The 27,857-nt window shown below is 38.4% G+C and overlaps 1 protein-coding gene across 1 annotated transcript; it reads right to left on the bottom strand.

The window, feature by feature from the left end:
* On the bottom strand, nucleotides 1-27,857 carry LOC113107663 (uncharacterized). Its single transcript, XM_026270328.1, has 7 exons — nucleotides 27,470-27,857; nucleotides 10,343-10,564; nucleotides 5,821-5,878; nucleotides 4,560-4,593; nucleotides 3,672-4,246; nucleotides 1,381-1,515; nucleotides 1-1,070 (listed from the first exon to the last, which is right to left on the bottom strand). The coding sequence occupies exons 2-7, from the start codon at nucleotides 10,474-10,476 to the stop codon at nucleotides 516-518; spliced, it is 1,491 nt and encodes a 496-aa protein (XP_026126113.1). The 5' UTR covers nucleotides 10,477-10,564; nucleotides 27,470-27,857; the 3' UTR covers nucleotides 1-515.

Raw genomic sequence — 27,857 nt, 5'->3', positions numbered from 1 at the left:
CTATTGACACTGTTATTTACTTGGCAGTTTATGGAACAGTCTCAAGCCTTCAGGTTTTCATCCAAAATATCTTCAATTTTTTTCCGAAGACGAACTGAGCTTTTACGGGTTTGGAACGGCATGTGGGGGAAGTGATTAATGACAAAATGTTCATTTTAGGGGGGATTATCCCTTTAAGTACAGCATGTAATGACAAAAAAACAAGAATTTCCTCTATAGGAATGCTACTGTCGGGTGTGATATGTTGTGTCTCTTGTGATATGTCGTGGCTGGTGATTATTTTTCTTCTTCGCTATGGAGCCATATGACTAGGTTGGATTTTCACATAAGCATTCTATCGTTTTGTGCTGCGAGAATACTGACCTTTAACTAGACTTACAAAACTGAATAAATGCACAACTAAAATATATAGCAGTGGCACAATGTGCGTATCCCATTGGGTTAAGACACGCTTACGTGTCCCCATTCAAGATTCAAGACCCAAGAGAGGAAAGTTCCCTTCCCCAGAGCACCCTCTACAGGCCAGTGACATACATCTCCATACCGTCATTAAAAGTAAAGATGGTGGTTGTGCTGGAGTTGGCCGAGCTCTGCTTCAGGTCAGGGATGCTCTCGTACAGGCTCTCCCCGGGAATCAGCATTGTTTTGGCTGGGGGATGCTGCAGTTTAGGGGTCTGCTGGGGGGGTGGAGGAGGTGGCGGTGGTTGTTGCAAAGGTTGCTGGGGTCGCTTCCGTTTGGGCCGCAAGGTGGCACTGGCATTGGGTGGAGGCCTGTCACGCCTCCAGCCTCCCCCACCCTCCATGGTATCGTAAGCCAGTTCTGTTTCCTCAGTGCTGATGGCTTCGTAGCAGTGGTCTTCCATACAGCCAGGTGGCGCTCTTGTGCCTTTGCCCTCCTGCGGGGCCCAAGTTTGGGGTTTGACTACCACACTGAAACCCCCATCACGATCACCGCGGTCACCCCGAGCTAAGGTCCTAAAGCCGCTGATGTCCCTCGTGGCAGTGGGCGAGCCAGGCATGCCTCGCTTCTTTTTGCCCGGTTTGCAGACTTTCGAATACATCTCTGTGATCTACATGATAATAGAGAGATAAACCATAGTAAACATATTCATGAGTGGAAAATCTGTGTATATATCTGATACTCCAAAAGTTTGCTTTTCCAGTTCCCGCTGTCTGATATGCAACAAAAACAATCCGGCCTATTAAGAATACACATTTGTGGGTTTACAGCTGCTTCTGGTTAACTAGTGTTTATAGGCAAGGAAGAACTCTGGGATCATTCACAGATTATGTTTTAAGAATGTAGAAGACATTTTGACTGCATAGAATGAGAAATAGAGGATGTGTCTCAGGACTGTGGAAAACGAAATGCACACTCACCCCTGCTGCAGATGCTGCCATATTCTCTCCTGCATGAGAGCTCAGAATACCCATCTGCTTGTGCTGGAAGATGATCTCATCCTCTTCCGGAGGTTTCCATATGTACTGTTCTCCATTTCCCATAAACACTGCCTCCTGATATATTAAAAGACAATTGACTAGAATAAATATTAAATTACCTTTTAAGGGTCCATCTTAAACAATATACACTGGAGAATAGAGCTGTGTAGAACAGCATCAACAATGCACTCCCAGGGCACTCCAGCGAATGGTTTACCCATAAAATTAATTCTGTCATCATTTACTCACCCTCATGTTGTTTAAAATCAGTAAGACTAAAGGAGCGTTCGAAATGGAAGCTTCAAAAGTGCAAAAGCAGCATGAAAATACCATCAAATTTTCAGTCAACAATATTCAGTCTTCTTGAAGTAAATTGAAGTATTGGTCACTCATAAATGTCACATCGAAGAACTGGATGAGTTCGATTTGTAAAGAAAGAATTCAGACTGGTTTTGTAAATCAACCGATTCAATAATTTACTTTTATTATATTGAAAAAATTCACCTTTGATTATGGATTAATAGAAAGTTAGATGATAGTTTGATAAAATATTACAGACTTACAGAATGCTTTTTAACAGTCAGTTAAAAATTCATCTCCCTGAAAATAAGACTATGTAGCACAATCAGGCTACTGTCCACCTTCTTAATGCCTGCCCTCATGTCTAACCATCTTCTGCATCTGGTGATATTGAGCTCAATGTGTTTCCTCTACTCGGGTGTAAGGGAACAGGCTGATGCTTGCTGTGCATTTTCTTCTCATTGTTATGCAGGAGAAACGGAAGGTGGGCAGTGGGGTGTGTCACAGTGCCATTTTTAAGGCAGGGATTAGCATATTGTTGTAGCTTCTTTCGTTCACCATAGCAATTCACTGTGTCTTCCATTAGGACTGGCCCATTTTCTGGGTCTCGCTGTTTGCCTGGGTTTTTGAGAGGTTTTACTCCGTGTTTCCGTTGGTTGCATCATCCTCATAGTAAAGCGCCCGTGAGTGTGCAACACCCTGAATGCTGTGGACGGACCACTAAACGCTCGCAAGTATCATTGATTTGGACAGTGTTCTCACTGAGAAAATAATGAAGTACACTTGCAATGTACTTAATTGCAGATCCGCTTTAGTTGCAAGTCCACACTAGTGCTGAAGCACACAAAAATAGGGGAAGCCATTTCCAGCATGCTTCTATTTATAATATGTTTCATTTTAAGACACAATATAAAAGCACAATTGCAAATTACAGTGAGTCGGAGGCTTTTAGTAGTCATGAAAGGACAAATAGTTTCCATCAGCCACAATGTTCTCAAGCACCACAGTAGTGCTTTTTACATTTGTAGCCTCAGCTAAATCCCTGCTGTTGCTATGAAATACTGAATTACACAAACGCTGAATGTATGGAAAGAAGTGCGCCATTCAGAATTGAATTGAAAATACACTTTAAATAACTGTTTAGGAATTACAGAATTTGAATTAAATTTGAATTGAGGCACCAAAGAGGATACAAATTTACATCCAAATTGTAAAGCTCCATGAGCCGGGAATTGAACTTGGGTAGCTCGAAGTGCCATGGCATTATATATCAGTGCACTGCCCAGGATGCTATAGGTGCTGACTATAAGATTGTCATTTTTAACAAAAATGTTTATAAATGATAATCTTTGAATGTCAATCTTGTTTGAAGGTTTTGAAAAAAGTTTTGAAAGCTTTATAGGTCTTACAGATGATAGATAGATCGATTCCACTGGGTACAGTACCTGGTACCTGGAACTTTTTTCAGTACCACCTCGGTAGAGGTTTCAATCGAACCGTACCATTACCAAAACGTGACATGTAAACTCTGCTGATCACGGATTGGCCTGGAGAGAATCGTCACTACCTGCGTCACTGAACTTGTGACACAAACACAACAGAACCGCTAGATTTAAATCAAGAACAGCCAGCAAAGGATCGAACGCAACTATTTTGAATAAGCGCAACTTTATTTAACAACCAAAAAACTGACATTTTCAAATTTCATTGTCTGTTGAGGAAGTACAGACTTGCCTCTCATTAATAGGAGAGGAGCGGGTTCAGTGAGAGCTTGCTGGTGCGACGCGAAATGAAAAAGTTTTTCAGGAGTCGCGGCAGTAGAGGTTGCGCAACCATAACGACGTGAATAATTCCACCCACTCTAAAGCAATACTAAGCTGCAGGGGAAAAGCAGTGGAAAAGCATAGATAGATAGATAGATAGATAGATACCTTAGGGAAAGATGGAAGATTGAAGGCCTCCATGTTTTTCCGAGGTATCTTCTGACTGTGTGGATGTGTTGGAGGTTGGGCTGGGTGAGTGGGCGGGGCATGTCGAATGTCCCCACTGCTGTGTCGTTGTTGTCCGAGCCCCTCCTCAGTGTCTGTCCCATTGTCCCTCTTCTGTGCTGCTTTGTCCACTTTCCGGACCTTTCTAATGCAGGCGTACTCCACTGTTTCCTGCGGTTGAGGGGGCGTGTTTACCACTTGGGGGAGGGTCTCTGGCTCTGGAATCCCACTATCCAAGCAGTCCCCATCAGGATCTGGTGGAGCAGGGGTATTAGCAGGGACCGCCGGTGGGGCGGGTGTGTCCGTCTCTCCAGCTCGACCTCCAACACCATAGCGGGTATCCTCAGAACCGCGTGTGGGAGAAGAGCGGCGGCCCACCTCGGCATACGTGTGTTCCCCATCTTCACCAGGGGGGATCTGAGGCAGCTGGCGGCCCTGAGAACGCAGGTCGGAGTTTGAGCGACGGCTAGGAAGTATGAGTAGATCCATGCTGGCCGGCCGGTTCTTCTTAGAAGATTCTACGGAGAGCAACATGATATAAACTAAAATCTGAGAGGCAAAAACATTGGGTTTTTTTCAAAGAGACAAAATAATTGCTCGAAACTGCAGAGGCAAAGGGCAGAAGACACATGCCAATCACTGTAGATATAGATAGATATCTACTAATAGCCCCTATGGAACATAGCTGGTACCATGCTCAGACCTTCCATCCAAACTGCAGGTATATGTGAGGAACTAGAGACTAAGCTTTAAGAGATGTGATTGTACAGTACATACTCTTGCCATTGCAGTTGAGTCTGTTCATCTCATGAAGCTTGGTGTCTGACTTACTGATGGAGGTCAGCTTGGACTGTCGCAGTATACTCTGAAAACAGATGCACAGATAAACGTCTTAAAATCTATTCAAATAAAGCAGCATAAACAATACAACTAAAATTTCAATTTTCCTATCCAGCCTACATTGGGCATATTGTTGGGTCAAGCGAGTACATGGCAATATTAATGGATTAATGTCTGAAATAATTACTTCTTATTGTCGTATGTTATTTCTATTCTCACTCTCACTGCTTGATATCCAAGGTAAATCATGGTAAAACATCTACGATAAAGTGTCAAGGGATGCTAAAATAGTGAAATCGGCCAAATCCTTTTGTTTTAGATTCAAAGCTTAAGAGATATATTCAAAGTTTAGGTCAGATCTATTTCCAATGAGCCGATTAAGAAGATTAATTAAATTCAGGAGGAGCCTTCAATTTGTTACTTGAAAACTAGTGTTAGGGAAGAATTTAAATCCTGAAACAAAACCATGAACTGCTTGAACTGACATGGAACTGAGCCCACACCTGGGTTCCTTAGAAAATACAGAGAAAAAGATTTAGAAGAATAAGAATGGGTTTCACTCACTAGCAATGAGTACACACGTAATTGTGCATAAAAACCTATGTGTGAATGTTTTCATGCAGAAATTGTGATTTATCAATAAGGTTTCTCTATGAAGATTACTTTAGGTTATCCTTTTTCTCTGCTTATATAAATACAAAAGTTTGGGTTCAGTAGGATTTTGTTTTTTTAAGAAATGAATACTTTTAGTCACCAAGGACATGCTAAATTGCTCAAAAGTGACACAGTAAAGAAATTTAGAATGTTACAGAAGAGTTCTATTTAAAACAAATGTTGTACTTTCCATCCTATTCAAAGAATCCTGAAAAATCGAACATATGTGAAACGTCTGTTTTGAACATATTTAGAAATTTTCCAGAGCACCAAATCAGCATGTTAAATGATCATGTGACACTGAAGACTGCAGTAATGACTGCTGAAAATGTGGATTTAAATAAATCAAAACAAGTTGAGAGTCTTGTTGAGAATGAAAGGCATTTTTGAGAGGCAAACACCAACTGACAGAACTAAACCCAAACTAAACAGAAATAGGTTATATATAGTGTGTGTACATACTAACAGATAATTTGTAACTTATTGGCTGAAGATATGTCTGAGAAATGGCTGTGCTGTGTGCAATTATTAGTGAATGACACCCAATGAGAAAATGGAAAAAAATGCAGCAGAAGAGAAGAGACTTAAAAATGCTCACCATGTCCATGAGCCTGTGCTTCCTCTCCTCTCCAGGGCCATTGTGCGTCTTCCCCTTCCTGCAAGACACAATCAGCGAGATTTAAACCAGGCTGTTCCAAATCAAACATTTTAAAACATTAGGTTCAAACTTCAAATGCTCCGTTTATTCAGTGATTTATGAAGACTGAATGCGCTGACTCATTTGAGCCCCTGATTCAATTTACTCTAGTAGCTCCAACTGTTTATCTTGTGCAGAAAGAAAATGCACATTTCAATTCAATTAGGCTACTCGAAGGATTCAAGGCAGCTGATTTTTTATAAACTGTTTCAGTGAAGTCATTTGATCAGAAGTAACCGTGCAAGTGCTTTCAAGATGCACTGTCCTCGAAATGAGTCCAGATTGGCATTTGAAACAACAGACGGCTTTCACTGGATGATTAACAGGCCTTAGTAACTGCGGCGCAACAGTGTTGCCACAAAGAAAATCAATCAAATAATCAACATAATACAATTCAAACACCACTAAAATAGATAAATGGATGCTGAGGATTATTTTCTTCACGAGAAGACAAGTGCACAGTCATGTCTCTTAGTGTTTTAAGAATCTAAACTTGCCTCTCTCACACATACACAGGGCACTAATCCAGACCCACTGCCTGGAATGTTCGGCCAAATTTGACCAGACATCTGTTTATTCTTGAAAAAAACATGTCAGTCGTTCCCTTCTGATTGCTTGCATTTCTTTGATAAGATTACAGGAACAGTGTAGTTATCTGAAATCTGCCATCTAGCAGAGTGAAATTGATACAAAGTAGATTTTGTAAAGTACTAAAGCTGTTTCTGAGATTCTCATGAATCACTGATATTAGTTTTTTAAGACATAACCGAATAAAAAACATTAGTATAATATCACACAAGAACATCTAGCCTTCTGAATTTAAATAAATAAATAAATATATAGTATACACGATTGGCTTCTTAAACCAATTAGTAAATATTCTATGCTGTATATTTCAGATCTAATTAATTTGATAAATGATGTGGAAGGTCCGTGAGGAAGATTGACCATATAAGCATGAATTTAGCCTTGAAAGGAACAGTTCAACCAAATAAAAATTCTGATTTACTATGTAGTTACAATAAATGGGAGATTTCAAGCTTCAGAAATGATCCAAAAGCATCATAAAAGTGGCCCTTAGTACTACTAACACACTATATTTCATTGCTTTGCATGACAAAGCACAATTTATAATCTTCCCCATCAGTGGTCTGTTTACAGTTGTGCTTCAGGTGTCCCAAGTTTGAATCGACCTTAACCAATCCCATCTCTCTCTACCCCACCCGCTTCCTGTTAGATTGACACTGTCAAGAAGAATTGCAAAAAAATAGTTTCTAGATGTGCTTTCGTTACCCTACAAATTCCACAAATTGAAAGTGTGTATTGAAAATATGGCTAATGGAAATGTCAATTTTGCAAAAACTCTCATATATCATAAAAAAATGTTTCATGCTCGCATAAAGTGGGTTTTTAAGGAAGTTGAATATTTCTTTATTAATTGTTTTTTCTCTGCATTTACAGGTCATCTGGCATACGTCAAAATCACATGGTCATTCTTTAATGCAGTGGTCTCAAACTCAAATTCCTGGAGCGCTACAGCTCTGCAGAGTTTAGCTCCAACCAGCCCAAAATCACAGCTACTTGGAAGTTTCTAGTGATACTGAAGACCTTGATTAGTTGGATCAGGTGTGTTTGATTAGGGTTGGAGCTAAACTGTGGAGAGCTGTGGCGCTCCAGTAATTGAGTCTGAGACAAGAGCTTTAATGTATTATAAACACCTCATACGTGGCCACTCTCAAATTTAGGGGCTATCCCTGCCATTAACGCTTGGATAAGCCCTTATTTACGCAGCATAGGTCTGCAGTGCATTACGGCGGAGCTGACTGTGGCCATGGTCAATTCTGGTTTTTATACCAGCCTGGCCGAGGCACATTTAAGAAGCAGCTTTCCACACTGCTTTGCTAAAGATAGACACCTATGACTCCTTTCTATTAAAGATCGTGGCTAGTGGCTGCAATAAATGTAAACCTCCCAATATACGTTACTATGACTTATCACAAGGAAAAAAAAAACTTTTATTTGCATAACATCGGCTAATGGAAACGCCATCATTTCACAAGTTTTTTAGCAACATTTACCTTATTTTTCGGACTATAATTCGCACCTGAGTGAAGTCGCATCAGTCCAAAAATACGTCATGATGAGGGAAAAAACATATATAAGTCGCACTGGACTATAAGTCGCTTATTTAGAACCAAGAGAAAACATTACCATCTACAGCCGCGAGAGAGCGCTCTGTGTTTTCAGTGTAGACCACAGGAGCACTGAGCCGCATAGAGCGCCCTCTCGCGGCTGTAGACAGTAATGTTTTCTATTGGTTCATTTCTCTTGGTTCATTTCTCTCGGTTCATGTCAAATTAACTGATAAATAAGTCGCACCTGACTGTAAGTCGCAGAACCAGCCAAACTATGAAAAAAAGTGCGACGTATAGTCCGGAAAATACGTTACATAATCTCGCACAAGTTTGCAATCTGTAATGGAAACGCACCTTCTGAGAACTGATTCGTCAACTAATCATTCCAACTGGTTTTGTGAACTGTATCAGCTTTATTAATTTATTAGTTAACTATTGAGTTTACCTTTGACTGTAGTGTTTAGTATTCTTTTGCAAGCTATAAATAATTTTTCCAGTAAGTTTGACCTTTAATACCTTTATTAGTATTAATATCTAGTAGGAAAACTGACAATACCTCCAACATCTTCTCTAATTGTTCCATAAATTTTTTCCCTGCAATGTCTTTCTTTTACTGTATTTCCTTCAACCCTTGTTCTTGTCTTTCTTCACCTCCATCTCTCCTTCCTCTAATACCTTTTCTTTGTCCTCCCACTACCAGATGCATCATGTGCTTTGAAAAAATGAGACATTAGCATTCACACAGTGTGCTCTGTGCTATCATCAGTGGAACAAAAGAGACAGAGATGGAAAAGAAAAGAAAAACAGCCACTTCCTGTTTAAACATCACTGCCATGTCAAAATGACGTCCCCACCATTACGCAGTAAGCATGAAAGTGGCGTGGGTGAACTTCAATGACATTTTTGAATAAGCTCTATTAAAGGCCTTAGTGACAGTGACGGGTGAAGACAGGTGATCTCTGGCTTTCATCCTGGAACACACACACGGCAGCAGTGGGATATGTAGCTTCATATTAATGCAATGTTAACAATATGAAGATTTACAGTGCAAAGCACACTGTTACAAGTATGGGAATACTAGCTCAGTGTGAACATGCTAATCAAAATCTCTGCTAATAGATGAACATTTTTTTTTCATTGAGAAATACTGTACTAAAGTAAAGCCTGTCTCAGAAGTTAAGATCTACAAATTTTATAATTTATTGAATGCAATGGGCTGGGAGAAAAATTGCTTTAGCACAGAATGAAAATACAAAAATATTGTCAACTGTATACAGAATTCCAAGAAGACCTCAGTGGTGTTTGCCTGTGCAAAACTCACAGAGTGTTATGGGAGTTTTTCAGGGTGTTCCTATGCATTTGTTCTATTTAAAATATTGATAAAATATATGTCATATTTTATCCTAGGTATTATCCTCAATTTGAGTGTTATTTGTATATGTACACTACTGTTTAAAAGTTTATGGTCAGTAAGATTAGTTTTTATTAAAGACAAACTACATTTGTTTTTCAAATCAATTATGTTCTTTTGAATTTCTATTCATCAAAGAATCCTGAAAAACACAGTGTCCACAAAAAAATATAAATAAAAAAATGTTTTTTGTATTGATAATAAGAACTGATCCTTAAGCTCCAGATCAGCTTATTAGAATGGTTTCTGAAAGATCATTACTGAAGACTGGAGTAATGATTTGTCAAAATTCATCTTTGGCATATAGATGATGAATTACATTTTAAAATACATAAAAATTTAAAAATGTAATAATACTTAACAATATAATTTACTGTACTTTACAGTGAACATAAGAGACTTCTTTCAGAAATATTCAAAAAACAAAACAAAAAAACAGACCATAAACTTCTGAACGGTAGTGTATGAAACAGCAAAATTATCAATATTATATTTATGAGTTTACCGGAGTGTTGGTATGTTGTTGATTTCTGTGGTGTTGTTGTTGGAGGGGGGGCGGTGAATACTAAAGCATTTTTAGATGATTTCTATTAATATTGGGGTTAATCCTTCAGGGTAAGTCTATGGAAGTCTTTCGCCAATTTGACCTGTTTCGTATTTTTTGTACACCAGGAAAAATCGTAAGCCTCTCATCAATGAGCTGCATGATTAAGGTTTTTATGTCTCCAACACAAAAGCAGGATGAGTTATGCATTTTAGGTTTGGGGTTTAAACAAGAAGAATATGAATCTAAATAAATTAACCATCAAAGAAACTCCAACCAACCAAAGAGGGCAAGCAGTATAAATGAGCAAATGTGCTTGTGTTTGCAACTCACCTCTGGCAGCCCACACATAGCACGACGATGAGGATGGTGACAACGAAGGCTGAGGCGGCGGCGATGGCCCCCAGCAGCAGTACTTTGCCGTAGGGATGAGCAGAGAAGTTCACCCCGTCCTGCATGGAGGCCATGTGGAAGTGCCAACACACACACTTTCACGCTCGCCCTCACACACGCACACACATATGCACGCACACTCTCAAACACCGTCCACAAGATCTGAAAGAGAAAAGTGAAGGTGCTAGAATTAGTTCCTTTGCTTTGTTAAACGAGCCTTTTCACCCATCAGATGGATAACAAAAGCGAATCATACTTCCATTCCTCCTTGCAGCCATTCTCTAAAGTGTGAATGAATGACAGAGAAAGAGAGAGTCTCCCCAACACTTTCTCTTGTTCTCTCTCTGTCCCGCTCTTGTACTTTTAGTTTGTCTTTCTCCTTATGTGTGTCTCCTGCAGGTCTCTCTCTCTTCTCTCCCACTGTGTGTCATTTTCTGCCCACTGACTGTCACTCAGCGTTTGTGTGGAATCATTTGTTTCTGACTGGGGGGCATTTTTCACTTTTCATGCAAAGATTCATGAGCATCAGGTACCTCACCTGTCTGTCGCTGCGAACAAAATGACAGTAAATGCAGTTGCTGAAAGGCTGAGCTTTCACATTTCACTTTAAAGCCCCTTTCTTAACAGTTGCACTGCTAGGAAAAAACACTATATTTTGCTTTCTAGTGTATATGACAGTACACTCATGGCCAACTGTTAAATGACATTGTTTTTAAGAACACTTGATTTAGTAGACTAACATTAGATGACTAAAATATTAGCAGGGTCCCCTTATAGTAAGCTCACACTGAAAGTGTTGTGGGGCCCAGGGGTCAAAGTGTTCAGCTACTGCTAAATGCGCCAGGGGCCAATGTGGTCAGCTTGTGCCTGATTGTTAAACTTCATCTGACAGAGTCAGGACACACAGCTTGAGGCTTTGGAGGCCCCTGGCAATCCATGATGAGCATGTAGAAACTAATGGCAACAATGTCCAACCTCCTACTGTGCATCTTAATGTGCCAAGCTTGAATTAGCAGAGAAATTAACATGAACACATATTTGCTACATTGCAATAAAGTATTATGCATTACAATCTGAAATTCTATAAATGTTTTACGCATTACATATACAAACATATATATATATATATATATATATATATATGTATATATATATATATAGATAGATAGATAGATAGATAGATAGATAGATAGATAGATAGATAGATAGATATGCACACACACACATTATGTACCTTTAATACTGAATAGATTATAATAAATCATTTAGAATTTTTTTATACATACAAACACATACATATGCTCTTCTTGTTTCTATAAGGGACATCGCTGATGACTGTGCAGGAATAGCTGGAACAGCTGCATTGAATTGAACCCATGTGAAGCAAATGTAGTACAGTCTACTTGATTACATTATTGCGTACACTTCTCCGATTGTCCAATGTTCTCCATTACATCAGAAATCTTCTGAATGGGCCAATGCATTTGAAAGGAGAACAAGTAAATGGTAAATGGACTGCATTTATATAGCTCTTTCAACAGACCACATGGTCATCCAAGTACTGAATTGTTCAGTCACCTTTTGTTTGCACACACAATCCAGCCTTTATTTTTCAACGTGAAGACTTGTACAGCTAGTGGCGGTACAAGGAATTCGATGGCTTTTTCTGTCTTACACCTTGCAGGCATCATGCATGAGATGAAGTATGTGGATTTTGTCAGATAAGGAATTAGCCCTGTTTTAATTGTTTGGGCTCTTGGTTTAGAACTATCAAAGGGAAGTGAGTCATGATAAGAGCTAAAAATACTTCACAAGCAAACAACAGCAAGTGTTGAAATACCAGGACAATGCTAGGGGAAAAATCTCTTCTATTGTGTCTTGCTCTTTGTCAGTCTGAAACACGGTCTTTTTACTACAATGGTTGTCAGAAGAATAGTGCGCATGCATACTTGCCCGGAGTTGCACTTGAATTCCCGGTGACCCCTTTTAAACTGTATACGGGTCTCTTGAGTATGCATCAATGAAAGAACATGCCTGAAGATTAATGAATGGATCCATCATGCACTGACTCCCTGTTTATACACAGAAAACAGAGACTGTGTTTGTCAAATGCTGCCAGCTCAATAAGGAAAACTGCTGTGCTAGGCTAAGGCATGTATCCAGACATTCCAGATATTTTGGAATATTATAATAGGATCCCAACTGGAGCCAAATAAATCCTAATTTAGTCACTCTGACCAGAACAAACTAGTCATGATTGTTTGTGCTTATTTATTTAATTGCTTTAAATAAATAAACACTGGGGGATAAAAAAACCTTCATTAATGTGCACATATGCTTAGAGTAACCTGATGTAGTGTTGTTGGTATAGGCTAACACCATATCTCCCAACATTTTTGTGTATTTAGTGTTAATGAAGCTATCGCTGTCTCTCACCTTCACTTTCTCCATCTTTCCATCCCAACTCTTGTGGTGCATCATGGTTTTAATGATCTGTTTAAATGGGATCTCCTCAGTGGGTGAGCAGGGACACAGTTTGAGGTGTTTGCATCTTGGTTTCTGAACAGCTTGAGTCCTTCATGTGGTTCCTTTTGAATTCTCACGCACATTTTAACCGACTAAAGGTGTGATCACATTTACCGGTCTGCAAATTAATTCAGTCTTTTCAACAGACTTTAGTCAGTGTAGTGCCATATTGAATTTTTGACAGGATGAAAACAAGGCAATGAGGGATAAAAGTACACTCACAGTGTGTTCAGTGGATTATACTGTTGCCAATTGTTTAGCTGATGAATCATCTGTCCAAAAAAGCTTTCAGAAAAAAACCTCCATAAAACAGTATTGACAATTATTTTTACATGATCTAAGACACAGTGCAAGAAAGTCTGAAAGCCTATCCCTCACAGCCTTGTTAACATCCGTTTTCAGTTAAATATGGTGCCTTTCCTGATTTCATGTAAGAATCCACATAGTCTGCAATTTCTTGTGAGGACAAAGATTTCCCAATGCAGATTTGGCAGGTTTGCTACACTGGGCTGTTGACCAGCAGAAATCTGCTTGGTTTGAATGTGACTCATTTAAGAGCTGTGCTCCATACATCATTGCACTACTGACAATAATGGATCTTATTTTGTCAGCAATTTTGCTGAAACATGGCAAATGTGACTGTGCTTTAACTGATTAGTTGGTTGGTTCAAAGGGTCAAGGTTTGGCATTTAAAACAACTAATAATAGGTATTCTGAGGTAATAGAGTTTTTCAAGGAACATATCCATTGCTAATATTCAATCATAGAATAAGAGATGTTTTACTCAAAATTTGTCCCCAAGTGCCCAAGGCATATTTCAAATCTCATTATTGGCAATGACATTCTTCTCATATCTTTAATGCCTACAGAAAAATTAAATGAAAACAACTGAAAGCTTCTCTCTTTCTCTAGATTGCCTGTTTTTAACACAATTTGAATTACTCAAAATAAACAGACATGGATATTGAAACGCTAAATACCGTAATAAATCCAACTGTGATTTTAATAGGAGGTGAATCTAAATTTTGCTCATGAGCTGCTTATTCAGGTTGCAGTGGTATGACAGAATTTGCTGGTGGCAGCCTAACGGCTTATGAATTGAGCTTTCTTGGTTACTAGTTTCCAAATCACCTTTGAAAGTACCTGATGAACTGCAGAGTTACAAAAATCATCATCTCCATAATGCCCTTCAGCCACAGAGCACTATCCTAACTAGGTCTGATGCAAACAGTTTTCACTGTCTGTCTGCATTGAACATGAAACTGCTTTGCATTGTGAGACAATCACAATCAATCAGGACATAACTGATGTGCAGTAAAGTGTGACAGTGAGCTTAATTTTCTCCATAGGATAATTATTTTATTAACGATAATGTATAAACCTCTAACAGACCTGTTGTGAGCTCTGAGGTTGTTAATTGTTGGCATATGCTTTTGTTGAAGCCATCTGTTTGCATTATTTGCACTTTTTTAGAAAAAAGGAAAATGTGGAGGAAAAATTACATTACCCAAGATTCTGTGCAAAACGATTCCACCAATCAATCAGAGAGTTGCAGCCAGCAAACTGACAAAATCCCTACGTCCTCAGAATACTTTAATATTTATATATTTTTTGCATATTTTGTAATAAACTTAAAATGTAGCTACTGTTTCTATAGATAAAATTACATTTAAATGAATAGTTTTATATTTCACAAATTTTCATTTTTTTTTACTAACTGTTATGCGCAATGCTTCATGGGATTGGTAGTTCTTTCCTTCACTAAACCTGTAGTGTCTTATACTTTTGTGTCCAGTTTTTTTTTTTAAATAAAAGTTTAAATAAAAGTTTGTATTGTTGTAATTTACCCTGGTTCATGGCTTATAATGCTATTACAAAGACTTTTTTAAAACCCTATGGTAAAAATGAATGAAAAAAAATACTTCTACAGTACCAACCAACGCCGCAATAAATGTGGACTGGCGCATAAAGATCTCTGTATGAGCAGGAAGAATTTGGACCAATGAGATGTCACAGTGGGCGGGGCTTGCCAGCTTGATGCAGCAAAAATACACACCAAACACTCATCAAAATATCCTGTCACACCATGTTTGTAGCTAGGACAAAAAAAAAAAATAATTATTGAAGAGTTTTTTCATGATTCAGATATAAAGAATTTGCTAAATGTCAACTATTTACACAAAAGCAAAACAATCCTTCATATTGCAAACTTGTATGTTGTCCTGTGTGCTTAGGGGAAAGAAGGGGCGTCCCATTTTTTTGAATGCTGAAACCAGCACTCCATCAGGGATTGTTCTGTCATGAGCACATCATTAGTCTGAGGCCAGATGGAGCTTGATGTGACTGTTTCACCCCACTGAATGGCCGAATCACATGTTACTCCTACTGATTTGTGAAGTTATTCCCTATAATGATGTTTTTCATTCAGAGACCAAGGCAAGCGTGAGCTGGGTGAATAAAATAGTCCCAGTCACTGTCAGCAGGTGCTGTTTAGCACATGTGAATATGTGACTAAACTAGACTGTTACATAAACCCAATCAAAGGTATTATAGATGCTAAAATTTCTGACATATTGCCATATTCTTCACCTACAGAACATGAGCTGAATTTCAGTGTGATTTATGGCTAACTACATTGAGTCTTTCCATTAATAACAGCCATAAATTATAAAAAATAATAATAATGTTTTCTAGTCTGCAACTAAAACGGCACTATTACTGCGGTTTAATCAATACATGTTGGTTTGCTCCTGTCTTAAGTGGGCGGTTCTTGGCCAGAATAAGCTGCAATGTGGACCAGAGCTAATGTTGTTTATGAGACTCAGGCTCTTTTAGTCAGCACAGAAACATATATATGCACACACATATGTGATCTGTCAAAGTTCAAATACAACTATCTCTCAAAAATAGTACAGTTAATCTTCCATCACACTTTCTGGACCAAGTCGAACTTGGCAAGTGTGAGGAGTTTGTGGCTAAATCTACATCTTGTCTTCGCTGGACTAATTAAACAGTAAAGAGATTGTTTCCTGTGTAATTACACAGATACTGTTTGGGAAGAAGCAGAGCCTGTCTCTGATACTGAGTCCCTGTCTTTATTCTCAGACTGATTAATTTGCCTTTCTGAAAACCAACTCATTAGAGCAAGACAAAATCCTATTTAATTGGTCAAATCAGCTAATGCTGCGCTATTTTTTAGGATACCCAAGACAATCCCCTTAAAATGATTACCATTTCAGATTTAAATAATGTGACCAAGCAAAACGAAAACATCCTGTTCACTCTTAATTGGAGACTTTCAGTCCACCACACATTTTTTAAATGAAACACTGAAACAACCCCTCTAGACTTGAATGCTACTAACAGAAGTCTATTTAGTACAAGGTCTATTAGTACAAGAAATTATTACATACAAACAACTTCATGACTAAAGTATAATTGAATTTAGCCAGTAAAAATGTGTAACATGTTTTTAAAAAGTTATAATGAATACAGATTATATATATAATTAGAGATGCAGCAATATTAAAATTCTGGCTGATACTGACCTGTGTAACTTTCAAATCATAAATATTTATTAATTATAGTAGGCCTACATAATCATTTTCATGATATAGCAGACAATTATTGCAGGTACGATGTTGGATTGTGTCTCAACGCCTGGAAATTAGATCCAGACTTTGTACAAGATCCCATCAGAAGATATCAGTTTTGTCTGGTATCCAAAACCAGCTTGCAGAGTTTTGGCTGAGACCAAAACCAGCTCACTAAAAGTCTTCTATCTGACTGAGAGGTTGACAGAAGACGCCGTGAAGCCACAGAATGCAGGAGAGGAAATGATGAGCAGGGTTTATTGATTAAAGTCTGAACTTCTGAACGTAACAGACAGCAATTGTATTATCTTGTCTAAATGAATAAAAATAAAACATCAAAAACTATTTGATATCTAAAAAAAACTGGTTGTAAAAACATTTTTCACTCAGAAATTAGGCCTACTAGTAAATTTTAAATATACTCATCAATGAATAATAATTTTAAAAAAAACTTTAATATTGGTGAATATAAAACATCTATAATGTAATGAATTATTAACAGTATTTATGTTGAGGAAATATCCTTATTGAGGATATATATGATATATAGGCTATGCTAACCAGCCAAACACATCCAACATAGGCTACTTAAAGGGATAGTTCACCTAAAAATGAAAATGTTGTCATAACTTACTCACCCTCATGTTGTTCTTTTTTAGGAATGGTGGTAATCAAACTTTCATAGTAATTATTTCCCTACACCTGTTTGATTCTTCTAATTATCTTATTTATTGAAATGAAACATATAAAGTTTCGGAACGGCACGAGAGTGAGTAAATGATGACAAAATTATTTTCGGTAAACTGTACCTTTAATACACTTCTACAAATCCAATGATTAAACTACTGCTCCCTAGCGGTTGTTGAATGCAATTGCAGAAATGCAATATCAAACAACAAAAGCTTACAGGTCTCTCGAGTCCTCCACGAAGCCTCAGCATGTCCAGACTCCAGTCACTTCAGGTCAAAAGCACATGATTAATATTTTTTTCTTTAAGGTTCTCTGTATTTCATTTATTTTATGGGTTGCATGTGTGTGAAATGAATCTTGTTTCTTAAGAAAAAAAAAACTATGGCAGGTCTCCATCTCCATGTCAGATACCTGCTTCTTTTTTCCAGTCAATTACTTCCCCAGAGAAATAAAGAGCATGTCAGTTTGTAAGGAGCTCAGGAACAGGGTAAAAGAAAGAGTAACAGAGAGAGATTGGGGAATGGCATGTTTTAATTACTCTGAAGCCCTAGATTTCAGTCAGAGAGAAACTGGCACGTCCCCCCAAACCCCCGAGACATGACTCTCTCGCCTCCTCCCCCTCTTGTTTTTCCCCTTTTCACTCTTTTCCTTCTCTTTCTGTCCATTCTACATCAGCAGGAATGGGGAATGGGTATAAGATGAGACGTATAGGCTACACTGCAAAAATTATAACAACAAATTAATATAATTTAACAAAAAAAAAAAAATTCTAATAGCCGTTCATATGCTGTATTCATAACTGTAGTGGGCAAATTACTATCAGCTCTTTCAATGGTAGTTGTGACCGCATCGCACTCCACTCAACATCTGTCACTGACGTTCGGGTCATCAGAAATCAACAACTCTCTTTGAAAATGAATGACTTCCTGCTGCTTTGTTGGTGTAAATCTCTGTATGTGTGAACAGCCCTGAAGTCTCCTCTGAGAAGCATGTAAGCGTGAGGGATGTACTGTAAATGATTTATTCGCAAACAAGCAGTAAAACAGGGTGTCATCAAACACTCTGTCATCTTTTCTTGAGTTTAAAACAAACACATCCTAAAAGCCAAACTCCTCAGCGCTAACTTTACATTACTGCTTTGTTCTAAGATTATAACTTGTTAAAGAAGTAAGAATAATTGACTGTTGATACTATTAGTTACAGCTGTACCGCTACTATTTCATCCTACAGCACTAACAGCTAATGCTTCAGAGAACAGCTGCAGTGTGTGTCCATATTTACAGCTTCACTGTCCACTGGACTGCCTGTCTTGTATTTGTCTGTTACATGTTTTGATATCTGTTCTGCACTGTGGCTCTAGGGGTCACTGTATTTTGTTTTGTCTCCTACCAAGAGGAAGAGAAATAACAATTACTTTTGGTTAGTAAGAATAAAAATGAAGAAAAATATCCAATTGAGGGAGTCATATATAATGATCAAACTTAAGGGTCAGCTGTTTCGACCTGGAGCAGTAAGCAACCTCCTAGTAACCATCTAAAGGTTCCCTAAGAACCACCCAGTACACCCTTTTAACCATATAGCATTTGAAAAAAAAAACACAAAAAAAAACTCATAATATATTAGCAACACATTAGCAACATACATCTTTCTTCCTTCAGTCGAAAAGAAATTAAGATTTTTAAGGAAAACATTCCAGGATTTTTCTCCATATAGTGGACTTCAATTTTGGCCAACGGGTTGAAGGTCCAAACTGCATTTGTAATGCGGGTTCAAAGGGCTCTACACGGTCCCAGCTGAGGAATAAGGGTCTTATCTAGCAAAACAATTTCATTTTCTAAAAAATAAGCACATTTATATACTTTTCTAGCATTAATTTACAACCATGCGAATGTGTGTCTTCATGCATTATGTAATCACGCTGGAAAAGTCACACACGGTTAGTTCCGAAACCTTCTTTTGTTTTTGACTTAAAAAAGAAAGACAAGAACATCTTGGATGACATAATGGTGAGAAAATTATCAGGAAATTGTTTTGTTTTTTAACAGTGAACTAATCTTTTAAAACCAACATCATATTTAACTAGGTTTAAAAAAATAAAAATAAAAACAAAACCTCTTCATCCATTCGTTAAATGTAATGGTTCACCAAATTATATTATTTGTTTCTTAAGCATTGTTTTTATAATGTTATTATTTATATAGCCTACTAATAGTATTTGTGATTTTGATTTTTTTTTTCTTATATGATTTTAAAAACCTGTTCAATTAATTAGAAAAAATGTGCAAAAGCCTCTGAACTGTAAGAGAAACTAAACACAATGACTCAAAATATAGCACATTTTAAGGTCACCAGAGATTCCTGGCCTCACAACCTTTGTTTGGAGGAGACAAGGACCTCTTGACCTCTCGCTAAGAGACTGTTGAAATGTAGTTTTGTTAGTAGCTGAATCATACTGGTTTGATCAGAAAGGGTCTCTTCCACAGGACATAACTCTCAAGACAAGTCAGCAAACATTCACCCTCACAATCTGTAACTATAGGTGATTTAATTGGGGAAAATTATTAGGATTTGGTTTCAAATGCTCTTCTGGAAGATATTGCAGGTCTAAAAGCCCTGCAGACACAGACATGGATATGCACACACACATATGTTCAAGGTCAGATATAGGCTGTATGTTTCCTCCTGTGAGAAGCTATGACCAATCATCTGCTCCACGATAAGGCTGAGAGAAGGAACTCCTCTACAGTTCACAGTATCATCAGGCAGAGCCTCACGTTTAATGGATGTCTGCCTGCAGGGCCTTATCACACCGTCACAGACCTACAGCAAATCTCTGATGCTTCTCTCAAAATCTGAAGGCTCTGTTCACTTTGTAGGCCACCCCAGGATAAACAAGAGGTTCAGGAAATTGAGTACAGCAGAACCACATTTCAGATGTGACAAAACAAGGTGTGTGATTCATGTAAGAGGTTTCCAGAACCGAAGAACTGAACATAATGCTTTTCTAAAAGATAACATTTGACAGTTGTCAATTTTAAAGATGAATTTATGTATTACAACCTGTTATAACAGAGATTCTTTACCCCTCCGGACTCCAAACTCCAAATGCTCATAGTTGGGACTTCATATCTGTTCCAGTCTCCACCAATCAACAGGAAGCTCATATTACTGAGCAGTTTGGCCCTGATGGTCTGATTCTCTGCAGCCACTCTCACAAACTCACACACTTGACACACTCTGAACCTTCATCTCTCTTGTACGACAGGTACATTGACAAGCCTTCCCTCTACACAAGAAATGGTGATTTAATTCATTCCAGTGAATAAATTAAATCACCAACACTAAATCATTGGATTTTTCTAAATCCGTTCATAAAAAGGTTCATTCAGATTTGTAGCCAGCAGGTGTCAACCAGGGGTTTGTGTTATGAGTCAGGCCTAGTTCTACAGGGATTTCTGCTATAGCACCCTCAAACGAAATCAGTAGAACCCTCAGTTAAAGCGGTAATAATGGCATTTTATTGCAGATTTGACAAACTATACAGTGCATTATGGTCTGCACTCTGGATACCGATCTCCATTTCAAATTGTTTTTGCTGTGTTGAGCAATGTAGCCAATCACAGACATATCTGTTGATTTCTTGAATCAGACGCATTTAAGTTAGAATCCACTCAATGCTCAGATCCTTAGAGTTTTTGTTGAGTTATTGTGTTCAGCACGAATCATCTCATTATCATGAATTGTAGACGCAACAGACTATCTTCGTGAGAATGCTATAAACTGAAGATGACTGACAGCGTTTTAGTAATTATGAACAGACACCACTAATATATATATACAGGTGCTGGTCATATAATTAGAATATCATCAAAAAGTTGATTTATTTCACTAGTTCCATTCAAAAAGTGAAACTTGTATATTATATCCATTCATTACACAAAGACTGATATATTTCAAATGTTTATTTCTATTAATTTTGATGATTATAACTGACAACTAAGGAAAATCCCAAATTCAGTATCTCAGAAAATTTGAATATTGTGAAAATATTGAAGACACTTGGTGCCACATTCTAATCAGATAATTAACTCAAAACACTTGCAAAGGCCTTTAAATGGTCTCTCAGTCAAGTTCTGTACAATCATGGGGAAGACTGCTGACTTGACAGTTGTCCAAAAGACGACCACAAACACCTTGCACAAGGAGGGCAAGACACAAAAGTCATTGCAAAAGAGGCTGTTCACAGAGCTCTGTGTCTAAGCACATTAATAGAGGGGTGAAGAGAAGGAAAAGATGTAGTAGAAAAAAAGTGTACAAGCAATAGGGATAACTGCATCCTGGAGAGGATTGTAAAACAAAACCCATTCAAAAATGTGGGGGAGATTCAAAGAGCACAAAGAGTGGACTGCAGCTGGAGTCAGTGCTTCAAGAACCACTACCCCACAGACTTATGCAAGAAGTGGGTTTCAGGCTTCATGCTTCCTGCTGCTGACCAATTTTATGGAGATGCAGATTTCATTTTCCAACAGGACTTGGCACCTGCACACAGTGCCAAAGCTACCAGTCCCTGGTTTAAGGACCATGGTATCCCTGTTCTTAATTGGCCAGCAAACGCACCTGACCTTAACCCAATAGAAAATCTATGGGGTATTGTGAAGAAGAAGATGCGATATGCCAGACCCAAGAATGCAGAAGAGCTGAAGGCCACTATCAGAGCATCCTTGGCTCTCATAACACCTGAGCAGTGCCACAGACTGATCTACTCCATGCCACGCTGCATTGCTGCAGTAATTCAGACAAAAGGAGCCCCAACGAAGTATTGAGTGCTGTACATGCTCATTCTTTTTATGTTGCATACTTTTCAGTTGGCCAAGATTTATAAAAATACTTTCTTTGTATTGGTCTTAAGAAATATTCAAATTTTCTGAGAAACTGAATTTGGGATTTTCCTTAGTTGTCAGTTATAATCATCAAAATTAAAAGAAATAAACATTTGAAATATATCAGTCTGTGTTTAATGGATGAATATAATATACAAGTTTCACTTTTTGAATGGAATTAGTGAAATAAATAAACTTTTTGATGATATTCTAACTATATGACCAGCACCTGTATACATCTTATATATTAAAGCACCCTCTGTGATTTGATTCTGGAGCAGGGCCTGTTATGAGTAAATCAATGAAACATTTAGTTACGGAAAAATCACATTTGTGACCGAAAGGAATCTTATTAGGCTATGCTTTATTAAAATTTGTGTCTAAAAATTTACTTAGATACCCCAGAAAGAGTTCTGAATCATTATATGCCTTTCTGAATGATAATGACTCACATTAACACATTTACGAAAAAAGTTCAGAACTGAGATGATCTGATTCAAAACGGCAAATTGTTCAGTATAGGAGGCGTGTTCATTCAGTAAATTTGAACAATGATATGCTCTTTTTCACAAGCCGCACTCGAATGCTATTGGCTAGTATTATAGTCAGTCAGGAATGCTGTCACGCACTAAAGGCTGATTTATACTTCTGCATCGGACATACGCCGTAGCCTCTACACCGTAGCCTCTACACTGTAGGCTGTGCGTTGGTTTTCATTTATACTTCTCCGTCGTTGTCCGCAACGATGTGCAGAACACATGCAAACCACTAGTCTGCAGTGTCCATGGGCATGTTGCTTGTGTAACCCGCAGACCATGGCAAAAGCCAAAGAAGCAGCTTGTCGGAGAAGCGTCAGTAGTGACGGCAGCAAATAAATATCAAAGAACAGATAATTTATTTAAAATGACAAAAAAAGAGACGACAATGGAAGAGCACAAGATGGCATTTTTTCAATCTCCACAAGGACTTGTAACATACCATGACAGAACAACTATTTGTCACGAACAACAAAGTGATGTCATCATACATTTTATAATAAATGTTAAGACACTTGTTCTTTGCTTTGTTTTACTTTAAATAAGAAGGTTAAAATGTAAAGTGCAAAACACACACACAAAACTCAAATACATATAGAGGGAGGGGTACTAGCAGACCAACTCCAGCCCTTAGGGTCAGTGTAGATTTGACGTGCAGACATTTTTGAAGAGGTGCACGTGAGGCTACGTCATAGCCTGCAAGTACTACAGACAATCTACAATGTAGCTACGGCATAGTTTCGCCACAGAAGTATAAATCAGCTTTAAGAAATCAAGTTAAAGCGGTGGTCTAATGCTGTTTCATGCATTCAGAGTAGGGATGTCAACGATTAATCGATGATCGATTAATTGTCGATAAGAGATGCAATCGATTAAGGCTATCGATGGTCGGTTAACCGATTCAATGTTGGGCTGCGTGCGGCTCATGCGCACTCAACACGTGCGAGCGGCTGTGAGTGACGGTGACGATATATAAAAGCATCATCATTCATTCACAATGTACAAATTAAGCTTTTAATGTGATTTAAACTTCAAAGTACATTAAAATAGAAACAACATAAAAGTTCTTCAACATTAAATGCAATAGAAATGTAGTTACTAATCATTTCATCAGATAACTGTTTTATATCGTGCGCTTTGCAGGGCTGCGGGACACAGTGACAGGACAGGTAGTCTATTCATTCCTACAACTTGTTAATTAATTCCTACGAATTATTAATGTGGCAATTGTCCATGTTTCATTAATTGTGTTCCCTAAATAACCCATGATTTAAGTGAAATAAGGGAACAAATTAATAAATCGAACGAATTCTTAATTCATGAAATCTTTAATTTCCCTTCCCATGTTTACCACAGTAAGAGATGCGAAAACAGTTATTAAAAGCGAAAGATAATAAAATAAACCTGGGAAATTAGAGGGTTAGACTATGAAGATTTAGGAAAAGAAACGATGCCTAAATATACTGAATTTGTGGAAATTCGTGACCAACCGGCAAACCAGAACAAAGCCGCGTAAATGAAGACTATGGGGTCCAAAAGCATGGTCGCGATCTAACATTTTCCAGTTAACCTATTATTCCTCTAATAAACAAAGCTTTTATACCACACTTGTCATAATCAGATCGTATCATTTCTAAATAAATAATTGCTGGATTCAAAACAGCGATTAATAGGCGCTGTGACCGACACATTCCTGGAGCATTCACTGCTGTAACCGGTGACGCCGAGCATCGTTCACAAGTTTCTGCATGGACCTGACTATGGCACAGGTTCTAAGCCCTGGGACAAAATGGGATGCTTTAAGGAAAATTTATAGCCTACTAAGTAATAGGCCCAACATAAAAATAACAATTTGTTTTCATGTTTTTTTTTTTTTTTTTTTTAATAGGCTATGCGAAATATATCTGACTTAAATAGGCTAATTAAGATTAACGGATTTAAAACAGAAGTGTGGGCGCTCCATAAGTTCACAAAAAAAAAAAAAAAAAAAAAAAAAGGATGACAACGCATTCTGTTTGTTTGCTTTATTTTACAAGAGCACAAATCTTCTGTTTTTATTGTGAGTGTGCACAAATGAAAGTAAACACTTTTGCGGAAAATATATATATATTTTTAATGTCTCAGCTGTTTCGATCGCCCCGGAGCCTGCTGCACACGTATATTCTAGCGATTCAAACTTACATCGCAGTCTGTTCATTATCAAAATAAAATGTCAACTAAACATTAAAAGGTTACACTGGTCAGTTTAAATAGACCGTAGTATACCGGTCCACTCTGCTGTTATGCCAAGGACGTTTTTGCTCATATGAAGAGGATCATCTTTTCCGTCTATATGCGAATGCGTGTTAAGTACAAGCCTAGTTTACATTATAAATAATAGTTTAACATTCAAATACATTGCGAATATGGAAACATTTCGATTTGTGCCGAATGAGACATGAGCAATAACCTCCAAATAAATCTAGCCAGAGCCGCGCTCGCTCATCCTCGTCTGCACGCATGCACTGTCACGATCTAATGCGCTGTATGCCGGATTTTTAAAAATCTGACATTTTCTAGGACAGAATCCGGCAGGATCAAATTAATGTGAGCAACTGTGTTTTGGTGCAGCAGCGCCGATGTAGTTCACTTAATGTGCAGCGCAGTCACACGCGCTCCACATTTCGGATAATTTTATACAATAATGTCAGTTGAAAACATTGCAATTGTGCTTTAAAATACAACAACGAGCACCACAAAACCATTTCAAGAGGTGCGTTCAGTGTTCTCCGTGCGGGATTGGAAACTGTCAACAAAGTAAAATGACCTCAAAAGAATGGCGCGCTCTCTTCATTTTATCAAATGATCATAATCGCATCTATTCATTTTATAATCCTGTTACTAGCATTTTATTCAGACTAAAACCTCTTTAATTCAAGTGAGAAAGCGTTTTGTGTGTGTGTGTGGCTTTTGCACATCCTGTCATACCGCTGACTGCGTGCCTGCAATAGATGCATTTTGCAGTATTATGGTTAACGATTAATCGATTAATTGATCGTTAATTTAAACGACGATCGATCATGGAAATAATCGAAATTTGACATCCCTAATTCAGAGTTATTTAAACTATTAAACAGTTGGATTCTCATTTTAAGCATGGCCAAAGTTTCAAGATTTGAACATATAACAGAGTATTTTTGTGGCAAACACACAATTCTGGGCTTCTTACAAGTTTCGGAAAGTTTTTTTCAACCGTGTCTCTTCATTGCGTAATGAAGAGTGGAATTCCTTATATGGGCATTTCTCCCAGAAGAGCACGCACATGAACACATGTCGACTCGCCCGGGAAGAATGTCTCCAAAGAAGTTTGTTTTTGTTTGTAAGGGAAAGATAACCTTGTTCAGCTTCCCAAAGAAAACAGCATTACATAAACAGTGGATTCAGTTCGTTTTTTTCGGGGCAGCAACAGAGTTTCGCAAGTGTGTTTGTTCGAGTTCGAGGCTGGATTTACACATCGTTTGATAAATGATAGTTGCAGCGGTCCCAGCTATATAAGATCCCGGTCATGATTCGGAACTGCAGACAGTAAGTGAAACTGGATCAAATGTCAAGTGCTCGCAACCCTCTAGCTCTGCCCACGGTGCACCTCCAGAAGCGCCGGCTTTTTTCGGCGAGAATCGGCAACCTGTATCTTTCCTTTATAAATATGATCAAACTAAAGACTTTTGGGAGATATGAAGGATGCAATATTGCTTTATAGATACTCAAGATTAAAATGAGATTGGGTGAAACTGTCTGTGTGTAAGGTCACCTTTAACAAAATGAATCAGTGGATGGTATATAAGGGTAGCTAAACTAACAGTTCATTCACTTAGAACATTCACGAAAGAAATACAGGCTATATGAAATGATTCAAAGTCATTAGTGCTCTGTTTAGACTTTTACATTTTATCTAGCAAGAACGACAATAAATCTCTACGTGTGCCGCCCTAACCTGTTCAGTGCGTTTATTGACTCGTCTCGTGTCCAAATTATACATCATCATTGAAGTACTGCGCCTTTTTTTTCAGACAGGAGCTCAATCTGCTTTTACTGCGGCGGTTGAATCAGATATTATGAGACATACAACAGGTTAGCAGAATAGATTTTGACCCGGCCTGGCCGGTATGAATTTTATAACGTAAATGAAATGATAGGCTAATGTATTTGTCAAGTATGCCAGTTTAAACACAATTGTTTTCCCGGCTCACATATTTGATGTGTAGCGCGAATGCATGATATGTTATGGCCCGCAGCGGTCGACCTCTTATTTAACACGAGTAATTCGTTGCTCCCGTGGGTATTGTCCCGCCAATCCCCGCTGCACTCTGGAAATAATCTCGCAAGATTAAACTGGAATTGCACGCGCAGTGCAGGCGCGTCCTCGAGGCCAGCTCCCACAGCAGACGGCAAGGTTTCAATCGAAATCCCTTTTAATTGAGGGGAAACAAATAAACGAGAGGCAGTGTCACTGTTCTCTTAATTGATTCCATAATTCACGGTATCAAATGTGATATCGAGGAGTGCTGGTTTCCGTTGAGTGAGAGAGTGTGCCACAACCTGCTTATAAATCGTTTAATTAAGCGTCGAATCACAAAGGGTAATGCGGCTACACTGAAGCTGATGCACACGTGTCGTCTGATTTATATGATGCGAGTCATTAATCTTATATTACCGGACGCGTAACGCTCCAACATCCAGCAGCAAACGATCATGCTATACATTCTGCAATGCGTTTAATACAGGATTCCGTTGTGTGGTCAGCACGTAGACAGAAGTACATGCCAATGAGACGCGTATACAGATGCTGCTGAAGATACTCACTCAGTTTAGGGATTCAGGGGGCGCGTCGCCGTGCAGCGTCCACCTCGCTGCACTCTCTCTGCTGCTGCTGAAACGTCTGGCTTCTGTTCAGAACCCGTAAGCATAATCAATAACCTGCGTTGAGCCTAGTTTCATATGTTAGGGAGGACATGTGTGCGGTATGGTATCTGGCGTCCTCAGCGCAACCTCTGACTATCCCCATTGTTCCTTTGCATGCCGCGTCGCTCACAAGGCGAAAGGTGCAAACTCACAGCTGGGTTATTCCAAGTCTAGGCTCGTTGTGATATCAAGACCACGTCACGAGACACGACTGCCTCCGTTGAGCCTCTGAGCCTCCTCAAGCCTCAATCCTGTCTCGAACATCGGCGACAGTACCATATGACACCGG

This window comes from Carassius auratus, chromosome 8, assembly GCF_003368295.1.
Source record: "Carassius auratus strain Wakin chromosome 8, ASM336829v1, whole genome shotgun sequence".
Taxonomy (NCBI): domain Eukaryota; kingdom Metazoa; phylum Chordata; class Actinopteri; order Cypriniformes; family Cyprinidae; genus Carassius; species Carassius auratus.
Note: the sequence above shows the minus strand (reverse complement) of the source record. Positions and strands in the feature narration are given on the sequence as shown.

Bases quoted from the DNA above. Each gene is read 5' to 3' on its own strand.
- LOC113107663 (XM_026270328.1), bottom strand. From the start codon at position 10,476: ATGGCCTCCATGCAGGACGGGGTGAACTTCTCTGCTCATCCCTACGGC. The intron at 5,879-10,342 runs GTGAGTTGCAAA...TGTGTCTTGCAG, and splicing joins CTATGTGTGGGCTGCCAGAG to GAAGGGGAAGACGCACAATG. The intron at 1,516-3,671 runs GTATCTATCTAT...TTAATATATCAG, and splicing joins ATCTTCCATCTTTCCCTAAG to GAGGCAGTGTTTATGGGAAA.